Source organism: Sphaerodactylus townsendi, unplaced genomic scaffold, assembly GCF_021028975.2.
Source record: "Sphaerodactylus townsendi isolate TG3544 unplaced genomic scaffold, MPM_Stown_v2.3 scaffold_1256, whole genome shotgun sequence".
Classification (NCBI taxonomy): Eukaryota; Metazoa; Chordata; class Lepidosauria; order Squamata; family Sphaerodactylidae; genus Sphaerodactylus; species Sphaerodactylus townsendi.
Genome location: NW_025949800.1, coordinates 1 through 10,988, shown reverse-complemented (window position 1 = coordinate 10,988; position 10,988 = coordinate 1). Strand labels below are relative to the sequence as shown.

General features: G+C 50.3%; 1 protein-coding gene across 1 annotated transcript; it reads left to right on the top strand.

Annotated features, from left to right (window-relative positions):
* Positions 1–3,103: 3,103 nt before the first annotated feature.
* On the top strand, positions 3,104–10,238 carry LOC125424865 (protein AATF-like). The gene is made up of 4 exons (XM_048482300.1): positions 3,104–3,263; positions 6,316–6,433; positions 8,601–8,814; positions 10,038–10,238. Exons 1-4 carry the CDS (start codon positions 3,104–3,106, stop codon positions 10,236–10,238), a joined length of 693 nt encoding a protein of 230 aa, XP_048338257.1.
* The last annotated feature ends 750 nt before the right edge of the window (positions 10,239–10,988 follow it).

Genomic DNA, 10,988 nt, shown 5'->3' with positions numbered 1-10,988 from the left:
CAGAAGAACTGTGACTAGCCCAAGGTCACCCAGCTGGCGTGCGTGGGAGTGCACAGGCTAATCTGAATTCCCCAGATAAGCCTCCACAGCTCAGGCGGCAGAGCTGGGAATCAAACCCGATTCCTCCAGATTAGATACACAAGCTCTTAACCTCCTACGCCACTGCTGGGCTTCCATTTTGTTGGCTGCTCTGCATCTTAATGTAACGTCTACTTCCAGTTCTCATTAAGACGAAGAATTTGGATTTATACCCCCTCTTTCTCTCCTGTAAGGAGGCTCAAAGGGGCTTACAATCTCCTTTCCCTTCCCCCCCACAACAAACACCCTGCGAGGTAGGTAGGGCTAAGAGAGCTCCGAAGAACTGTGACTAGCTCAAGGTCACCCAGCTGGCATGTGTGTAGTGCACAGGCTAATCTGAGTTCCCCAGATAAGCCTCCACAGCTCAGGTGGCAGAGCGGGGAATCAAACGCTGTTCCTCCAGATTAGAGTGCACCTGCTCTTAACCACCTGCTCCTCATTGGTCGATTCCGCACTTGCGTTATTGACCTAAGTTCAAGCTGCGTTCGACCTAAATGCTCCGCACAACCACTGGGATCGACGTGGTTTTGTACCAGTTTCGCCCCGTGTAACGGTCAAATTTCCGACTCCAGTTGGGAACGACTACTTTTTCAGGGAACCACGCTCGAACTCAGCTAGATTCCAGTAAAGTGTGGAATCTCTGGTGCCAGGAGTCCCCCATTCAGCCAATCGCAGCTGAGTGTTTCGGGCATGCGTACAGCTGGCCAATCAAAAAACGCCACCTTCGTCCCTCCATTCCTCTGGCAGTTTTTTAAATAACGTGTGTGGGGATAGACAGAACATGGCCGTAGAACAGCAGCCAATCGGAACGGAGCGGCGAAGAGGCACAGGATGATCCCGCCCTCCGAGCTGGGATCAAGCTGGTTGCAGTGGGGAACAACAATGGCTTTGACCTAGGTCAGTACCCTTCTCAGGGAACTGGGTCGAACCTATTTTGCTCGTGTGCGGAATCGTCCATTGTGAATCATTGAAGGACAACATAATCTACAACCTGTGGACGCCACTCTCAGTTTGTTGGAGGTGTGGCTAGATAAAAATCTGGTCGTTTAATAATAATTTTTTTAAATGGAAAGTCACAGTTCCTTTCCACGTTTCTGTGGCTTCTTATCCACATTCATTTCAAGGATCTCGGGATCTGTGGTTCTTTCTTTTCCAGTTTACCCTCGCAATAGTTTGACCTCTCTTTCCCAGTTTACCCTCACCTGTGAGGTTTGCTGGGCTGAGAGTTTGGCCTGAGTGACCCAGTAATGTCTGAGTGGGGATTTGAGCCTGGGTCTTTCCAGTTCTAGGCCATCATCAGTTCCAGTTCTAGGCCATCACCAGTTCTAGGCTCTTGCACCATTATGGATCTCTCACATCTACAGATCATCAGCTGAAAATCCCGCGTTCGGGTTTGAAGTGGAACCCCCCCCCCCCTCCAAGTGTGCCCATTGAGATACTGGATTTCTCTGTGTCTTGGTGTATGGTTTCCTTTTCTGGTTTATCTCCACTCCTACTGTGAGCTACCAACATCCCCCAAAACATACCTAACCAGATACTTTAGGTCAGTGATGGCAAACCTTTTCGAGGCCAAGTGCCCAAATTGCAACCCCAAAGCCCACTTATGTATCACAAAGTGCCAACACGGCAATTTAACCCGAATACTGAGGTTTTAGTTTAGAAAAAACGGTTGGCTCCGAGGCGTGCGTTACTCGGGAGTAAGCTTGGTGGTAGTTGGTGGCTTTGCTTTGAAGCAACCGTGCAACTCTTCCAACGGGTGAATCACGACCCTAGGAGGGTTTACTCAGAAGCAAGCCCCATTGCCAGCAACCGAGCTTACTCCCAGGTAAAGGATCGTGCTTTAGTTCTTCACATGGAAATCAGTGGGGTTTAACAGCGCTTAACAGGGTTACCTACACTGCTTCCCCAAAACTAGGTCTTAGGTTTAATGCTAATAATCGAGCCCAGCAGCCCAGGCCAGCCTAGATGTGTGTGTGTGGGGTGGGGGGGACTCTGTTTGTGCGTTCCCACAGAGAGGGCTCTGAGTGCCACCTCTGGCACCCATGGCATAGGTTCACCACCACTGATCTAGACCAGTGATGGCGAACCTTTTTGAGACCGAGTGCCCAAACTACAACCCCAAAACCCACTTATTTATCGCAAAGTGCCAACACCGCAATTTAACCTGAATTCTGAGGTTTTAGTTAAGAAAAAATGGTTGGCTCTGAGGCGTGCGTTACTCGGGAGTAAGCTTGGTGGTAGTTGATGGCTTTGCTTTGAAGCAACCATGCAACTCTTCCAACGGGTGAATCACGACCCTAGGAGGGTTTACTCAGAAGCAAGCCCCATTGCCAGCAACCGAGCTTACTCCCAGGTAAAGGATTGCGCTTTAGTTCTTCGCATGAAAATCAGTGGGGTTTAACAGCACTTAACAGGGTTACCTACACTGCCTCCCCAAAACTAGGTCTTAGGTTTAATGCTAATAATCGAGCCCAGTGGCCCAGGCCAGCCTAGATGTGTGTGGGGGGGGGGGGGACTCTGTGCGTGCCCACAGAGAGGGCTCTGAGTGCCACCTCTGGCACCCGTGCCATAGGTTCGCCACCACTGCTTTAGGTGCTGGTTTGGGGGCTGTCAGATCAGTCTTCAAAGCGTGGGCTTCCGGCAGCTCCATCCAGTGTTGGGATTCAAATAATTTAACAACCGGTTGTTTACAAGCACCGGTTTAACAACTGGTTCTGCCGAAGCGGTGCGAACCGGCTGAATCCCACCCCTGGCTCCATCCCATCCCTCCGTCGAGCCATTTCAGGCGTCTGTTCTCAGAACAGCATGTAATACATACGTTGCCATCTCTTTGCATATGTTGAGTGTCAGCTGCGGTGATCCCCCCCCCCCCCCCTTCCGCAGTAATATATCTCTCAGCACTTTCCCCATTCAGGAATCAACGTGTAATATGTGCTTGATGGTGAAAATAATTCCCGGCTTTATCTCTGCTTTGTTCCCCTCTCCTGTAAAGCCCTGCCTGCCACTCGCCGCGCCGGCCGATACGATGGCTCCTTTTGTGCGGCTCTCGGCGCTGTCCGTCTCAGAGGGGTTTGCCCTTTGGAAACAGGATGACAGCTCAACAGAGAGAGAGAGAAAAGAATCTATATTGTCACTTTCCCACCCACCCCCGTCCCCAAATTACAGGCTCATAGCCTTGCTGTTAGGTACGGAACATTTTACCCGACTGTCTACCATCAGATATCTCTGTCCTTTACAGCGAGGGACGGCCTGTGCTCCGGGCACTGAAGGGAAGATTTGAGGCTCCTCTTCCTCTGAGCGTGCCTGTTCTTTCCTGCATCTCTTGAAAATGAGATTTCTCAATATTCTTCAGGCTGTGGCTGTTGGTTCTCTTTCAAGAAGTATCATAAGCCCCTCTCCCTTTTTCTTTGACTTTCCCTTATGGGAAGGCAGTCTTTGCTCCTGACAATCAACCAGAGTCTCCATCTCGATCAATAAGGCTTCGTATTTTTAACAAAAATAAAAAATATATATGTCCAACCTTTCATCTAAAATGAAAAGACTGCCCCCGTGCAACACTTAAAAAAAACAAAACAACCCTCAAACAATTCGAAGCAAGTGGGTTGCTGTGTGGTTTCCGGGCTGTATGGCCGTGTTCTACCCAAATATAAGACAGTGTCTTATATTAATTTTTGCTCCCAAAGATGCGCTAGGTCTTATTTTCAGGGGATGTCTTATTTTTCTATGTTCTGTTCGTCGGGCATGCTTCCAAACAAAAACTTTGCTATGTCTTACTTTCGGGGGATGCCTTATATTTCGCACTTCAGCAAAACCTCTACTATGTCTTATTTTTAGGGGATGTCTTATATTCGGGGAAACAGGGTAGCAGCATTCTCTCCTGACGTTTCGCCTGCATCTGTGGCTGGCATCTTCAGAGAATCTGATAGTAGGAATGGAAAGCAAGTGGAGTATATATACTGTGAGGTCCACTTGCTTCCATTTCCATATACTCCACTTGCTTTCCATTCCTACTATCAGATCCTCTGAAGATGCCAGCCACAGATGCAGGCGAAACGTCAGGAGAGAATGCTGCCAGAACACGGCCACACAGCCCGGAAACCACACAGCACCCCAACAATTAATAAACTTATTTAATGTATTGTCGAAGGCTTTCACAGCCGGAATCCCTGGGGTGCTGTGTGGTTTCCGGGCTGTCTGGCCGTGTTCTAGCAGCATTCTCTCCTGACGTTTCGCCTGCATGTGTGGCTGGCATCTTCTGAAGATCGCTCCACACAAACACAGGACAACTATAGACTATAGCAATCAAAGGGAACAAAGACCAGGATACTTCTATTCAGATCCATCCACCTATTTACCTTGCTATCTTCAGTGTTACTCCCAGGCTACAGACTTCTCTGTGACTCACATGCCAGGCTACTCTATTCAGATGGCCTCACCTTTTGACCTCACAGTATATATACTCCACTTGCTTTCCGTTCCTACCATCAGATCCTCTGAAGATGCCAGCCACAGATGCAGCCGAAACGTCAGGAGAGAATGCTGCTAGAACACGGCCATACAGCCCGGAAACCACACAGCACCCAAGTGATTCCGGCCGTGAAAGCCTTCGACAATACATTACATTTGAAACAAATCCACTTTAGTGCAATAAAAGTAGCACAGGGTGGAAAAAAAGGAGGGAACCTGTGGAAGTGAAGAACAACTGGGAAATAATTCAGCGACCAAGCCGTGCCCTTCAGAGCTGCCATTTTTAGCCTCTGAAGGTCAAGCACTGTTCGGGGCCTGGCCCATAGCCCTGGGACACAGGTCTGGGATGCAATTTACAGGCTGCAAATTTTGAACAGGTTTAGACCGAAACTTGCTACTGCTGTTCCACTGGTGTTTGTGTGATGGGGTGTGTGTGTGTGTATAGAGAATCGATTCCCTCATGACTGTGCCGGGGAAATGGCCTCTGTATATCAGGGGAAATCTCTCACCTTTATCCTACCTGTCCAGGGAGCTCTGTGTGTGTGTGTAAGGCGGGTGTGCGTGTGTGTTATAGTGCTTTTAGAGTGGGGCTCGTGCCCAGCAGGATGTTCACTGTGTGACTGAAAGTACACCATGACAGCCATTCCGTGGGGGTGGCGCTGTTAGAACTCCAAAGGTGCCAGCCGGCTCAAAACGCGGAGTCTAAACTAGAGGTGCTTCAACCTACGGTGCTGCAGATGTTCGTGGACTACGATTCCCATCAGATCCTGCCAGCATGGCCAATTGGAAATGGCGTAGGAGGTTAAGAGCTCGTGTATCTAATCTGGAGGAACCGGGTTTGATTCCCAGCTCTGCCGCCTGAGCTGTGGAGGCTTCTCTGGGGAATTCAGATTAGCCTGTGCACTCCCACACGCGCCAGCTGGGTGACCTTGGGCTAGTCACAGTTCTTTGGAGTTCTCTCTGCCCCACCTACCTCACAGGGTGTTTGTTGTGAGGGGGGAAGGGAAAGGAGTTTGTCAGACTCTTTGAGTCTCCTTACAGGAGAGAAAGGGGGAATATAAATACAATTCTTCTTCTTCATCACGGCCACCAAGGCAGCCAACATTAATAACATGCGTAATAAAAACACATCTTTGTTGTATCATGAAAACAATTAGGAGCAGCAGTGACGTAGTACGTTAAGAGCAGGTGCATTCTAATCTGAAGGAACCGGGTTTGATTCCCAGCTCTGCTGCCTGAGCTGTGGAGGCTTATCTGGGGAATTCAGATTCGCCTGTGCACTCCCACACACGCCAGCTGGGTGACCTTGGGCTAGTCACAGATTCCCGGAGCTCTCTCAGCCCCACCTACCTCACAGGGTGTTTGTTGTGAGGGGGGAAGGGCAAGGAGATTGTCAGCCCCTTTGAGTCTCCAGCAGGAGAGAAAGGGGGGATATAAATCCAAACTCCTCCTTCTTCTTCTTCTTCTTCTTCTTCTTCTTCTTCTTCTTCTTCTTCTTCTTCTTCTTCTTCTTCTTCTTCTTCTTCTTCTTATTATTATTATTATTATTATTATTATTATTATTATTATTATTATTATTATTATTATTATTATTATTATTATTATGTTTCGCCTGCATCTGGGGCTGGCATCTTCAGAGGTGTATCACGAAAAGAAGTCTGTTACACATGCCTCCTCCTCCTCTTCCTCCTCCTCCTCCTCCTCACAGTTCCCACTTGCCTGCCAGCATCTCCTTAGGAAGGATAACCCTGGTTTCATTTTGCTCTGCAGGTCACAAAGCCCTAAAAGCTTTGCTGAGGTCGTTGGTGGATCTTCAGGACGAGCTGCTCTGCCAGTATTCAGGCACGAGACATCTGGTCGGTGGTGGACAATCTGTGGAAGAAGAGAGGTAGATGCTGGGTGACGCCAGTTTCCATAGCCATTGAAAGGATGATTGAGGGACTGGAGCACCTTCCTTATGAGGAGAGGCTGCAGCGTTTGGGACTCTTCAGTTTGGAGAGGAGACAGCTGAGGGGGGATATGATTGAAGTCTATAAAATTATGCCTGGGGTAGAAAATGTTGACAGGGAGAAATTTGTCTCTCTTTCTCACAATACTAGAACCAGGGGGCATCCATTGAAAATGCTGGGGGGAAGAATTAGGACTAATAAAAGGAAACACTTCTTCACGCAACGTGTGATTGGTGTTTGGAATATGCTGCCACAGGAGGTGGTGATGGCCACTAACCTGGATAGCTTTAAAAGGAGCTTGGACAGATTTATGGAGGAGAAGTCGATTTATGGCTACCAATCTTGATCCTCTTTGATCTGAGATGGCAAATGCCTTAACAGTCCAGGTGCTCAGGAGCAACAGCCGCAGAAGGCCATTGCTTTAACCTCCTGCATGTGAGCTCCCAAAGGCACCAGGTGGGCCACTGCGAGTAGCAGAGTGCTGGACTAGATGGACTCTGGTCTCATCCAGCTGGCTTGTTCTAATGTTCTTATGTTCTTATCATTAATCCCCTTAAACTGGGCTGTTAGAGTCGAGTGTAAGCTGGGTTGGAGTCCAGCACTGGAATGTAGGTGGTGGCCTTCGGGGGCATCCTCTCCAGAGATCAAGGGTGGTAGCGCGATACGTGAAATGACAAGCAGGGTGGTTTTCAAGTGAAGGAAGCGGGAAGCCTCAAGGACTGGCGAAACACACTCCACCATGAAAGGCATGATTAATGCATGTAGCTGTGCCTCTGGCCGCAGGCCTGGCTTGGAGAAGGGAGGGAAGAGAGTCACGATAATGCCCCTGAGTGTCGTAGCAATGAAACAGTGCGTGTTCTTGGGATATGTTGTTGCAGTGGGTTCTGTCTTTGGCTGCTTTAAAGGGAGATGAAGCAGATGCTTGGAAAAGAACACGTCTGTTGGAGTTATGACAATTTAGGGGTCCCCAACTTAGGGGTCTGGGTTAGGGGTCCCCAACTTTGGGGTCCGGGTTAGGGGTCCCCAACTTAGGGGTCCCCAACTTAGGGGTCCGGGTTAGGGATCCCCTAACACTAACCCAACTTAGGGGTCTGGGTTAGGGGTCCCCAACTTAGGAGTCTGGGTTAGGGGTCCCCAACTTAGGGGTCTGGGTTAGGGGTCCCCAACTTAGGGGTCTGGGTTAGGGGTCCCCAACTTAGGAGTCCTGGTTAGGGGCCCCCAACTTAGGAGTCTGGGTTAGGTGTCCCCAACTTAGGAATCCGGGTTAGGGGTCCCCAACTTAGGGGTCTGGGTTAGGGGTCCCCAACTTAGGAGTTCCCAACTTAGGGGTCCGGGTTAGGGGTCCCCAACTTAAGGGTCCGGGTTAGGTGTCGTAGCAATGAAACAGTGCGTGTTCTTGGGATATGTTGTTGCAGTGGGTTCTGTCTTTGGCTGCTTTAAAGGGAGATGAAGCAGATGCTTGGAAAAGAAGACGTCTGTTGGAGTTATGACAATTTAGGGGTCCCCAACTTAGGGGTCTGGGTTAGGGGTCCCCAACTTAGGGGTCCTGGTTAGGGGTCCCCAACTTAGGGGTCCGGGTTAGGGGTCCCCAGCCTTTTTGAGCTGGTGGGCACCTTTGAGATTCTGCTATGGCATGCTGCAGGAGGCAGAGCCAGACACACAAACGCTTGCCACAGCTCAACTTTGGTGATAGTGCAGATCCCTGTGCTATAGTGATAGCTGCTTCTAAGGCAGCATTAAAAAAAATCTGTATAGCCACTCAAGATCCTTTCTGGACAAAAGCCCTGGCCATTGGTGAGACAGGAGGGCTGTTCTCGTTGTTTAGACTTGCAGGACAATAGCCATTGAAAACCTAAGGAGAAAGTTGGCATAAATCCTGAAAATAATTGGAACCTCCACGTGCAGTGACACTGTATCACTAGGGGCATATTGGCAAGGGATACCCTTTCCTTGGGATTAGGAGCAGAATCCTAGGCTAGATGGGACTCTGGGCTGCTCTGTCATTCCTCAACTTAAGCCTTTGCAGTCCCAGTTTTGTAATAGCCCTGCGCTGTAGTTCCTAGCACTGACAGTCTTGTGTTTTGGGCTGCGTGTTTGTTCTCCTAGCGCCGAAGAGATCCCAAGTGGGAGCGACAACGGAGACGAAGGAGGGAGCATGAAGAGAAGGAGGCTGCCAAAACAACCGGCCAAGCGGAAGCTCACGATGGACGAATACCCCGAGTTTGTGACCAAGCGGTTTGCCGACTTCCGGCCCTATAGGAACAGCACCTTGCAGAAGTGGCACGACAAGACGAAGCTGGCCTCCGGAAAACTGGGAAAGGCAAGGAGGGCTCCTTTGCAGCAGTTTGGGAGGAGGGGGGGTAGAGTCGCCAACCTCCAGGCGGGGCCAAGAGATCTGGAGTTACAATCGATCTCTCAGCTACACAGATCTGTTTCCGTGGAGGGAATGGCAGCTTTGCGAGGCGGGCTGTGTCTACCCTCACCAGGCTCCGCCCCCAGGAATTTCCCAGCTGGAGTTGGCAGCCTCAGGTGCAGGGCATTGTTAACCAAATCTCTTGTTGAAATCAGATTACCCCAAAAGGACTCACTCAGGGTGTGGTGGATGTGTGTGTATATATATATACAGAGGCATACCAGGGAAAAATGGGGCCCTGCTACGGGCGGGCCCCTCCCCCACACCCCACTTACCTTTGCAAGCCGCGGGCCAGGCCATGGCTTGCTGTAACCTGGTCCTCCCCCACCTACCCTCCATCAGAGGCCGCGCTTGCCTCGCAGGCAGCAGCTGGCTCTGGGGCTTGAACCCCAGGGATGTTATGGATTACAGCATCATTCTGGCAGGGGATGATGGGAACTGTAGTCCATAACATCTGGAGGGCCATGAGTTTGACACCTATGCTCTAGGGCAGGGGTCTTCAAACTATGGCCCCCCAGATGTTCATGAACTACAATTCCCATCAGCCCTGCCACTTGGCCATGCTGGCAGGGGCTGATGGGAATTGTAGTCCATGAACATCTGGAGAGCCATAGTTTGAAGACCCCTGCTCTAGGGAGTCTGTTCCACTAGAGAGGATCTTTGGCCGTAAAAGCCCTGGCCCTAGTAGAGGCCAGCCGAATGTGTTTTGGGCCAGGGGCCTCCAATCGGTTCGACGACGACGACCGGCGGGACCTAACGGGGCAATATGGGGAGCCATGTGTGGCTAAATCGAATGTTACTATCAGTCACTTCAGCGTTGCTGAGAGAGGTTTGCACAGCTGGCATTAAGGGGTTAACATTGGGGGGGAGTTGTGTGCGTTCGGCACTTGTGCCGCGAAACCAGTCTATTAACTCCGGCTTTCCGTCTTCCCCCTTGCCTCGGGGACAGGAGTTATACAAATAAAAAACCTCGCCGCTCAGAAATCCAACTGAAATCCCAAACTAAAGCCCCAGCTTGTATCAAAACACTCTCTGCTTATCCAGTGACATAGAAAGACCAAGAGGGAGGCCGGCGCCTCGAGCAGCCGGCGGCTTTCCACGTTATCTGACACTGCTTAATGTTCTTGCAGGGTTTCAGCGCCTTTGAGCGTTCAGTCTTGACTCAGATTGATCATATTCTGACGGACAGAGAGAGATTGCTCCGGCGGACGCGGACCAAGCGCTCGGCGTACAGGGTTCTGGGGAAGACGTCACGGGAGCCCGAGACACTTCCAGAAGCTGTCCCAGGACATACGGTAAGGGATTTCCCCACGCTCAGCCAGAGAGGGTGAAACAGATTATCTGTAGGGCGGCAGGTGGTGTCAGTCTTTAGAAACAATGGACAGGAGCAGAGAGATCACAGCCGAGTTTGCAATAGGACCGGTGCTTTTCGAGGTTTTCGGGCATCCAAACGCTGGGGTCGGTTTGCAGGAGCGCAGGTGAAATGGCCACATTTTTTGAGCGGCGTTGACTGCTAAGCTGAGAGAAGGAAAGGAAACTGTCTTCTATCCAGTTGCTGTTGTTGACCTTGGGCTGAAAGGAGTGTCCTTTCCTGACCAGAAAAAAAGCTGTTCAGTGTATTGTCGAAGGCTTTCACGGCCAGAATCACTGGGGTGTTGTGTGGTTTCTGGGCCGTGTGGCCGTGTTCTGGTAGCATATTCTCCTGAGCCACAGATGCCAGCGAAACGTCAGGAGAAAATGCTACTGGAACACGGCCACACAGCCCAGAAACCTCACAACACCCCAAAAAGATGTTCCTTTGCCTCCTGACCTTTTTATTTTACTTCAGTTATACCCCACCTTTCTTCTCAATGGGGAACCAAAACACCTTACATTGTTTTCATTGCCTCCGTTTAAACCTCACAACAACCCTGTGAGGTAGTCGAGGCTAAGTGTCCGACCAGCCCAAGGTGACCTAGTGAGTTTCCTTGGTAAAGTTGAGATTTAAACCCGGTTCTCCCAGGATCCAGTTCCACACTCTAGTCCAGGGGTAGGGAACCAGCGGCTCTCCAGATGTTCAGGAACTACAATTCCCATCAGCC

What these genes read in the sequence shown, in the direction of transcription:
- LOC125424865 (XM_048482300.1), top strand. Translation starts at nt 3,104, where the DNA reads ATGGCTCCTTTTGTGCGGCTCTCGGCGCTGTCCGTCTCAGAGGGGTTT. An exon ending in CAATCTGTGGAAGAAGAGAG is followed by an intron (nt 6,434 to 8,600) that starts GTAGATGCTGGG and finishes TTGTTCTCCTAG; the next exon opens with CGCCGAAGAGATCCCAAGTG. An exon ending in CCTCCGGAAAACTGGGAAAG is followed by an intron (nt 8,815 to 10,037) that starts GCAAGGAGGGCT and finishes ATGTTCTTGCAG; the next exon opens with GGTTTCAGCGCCTTTGAGCG.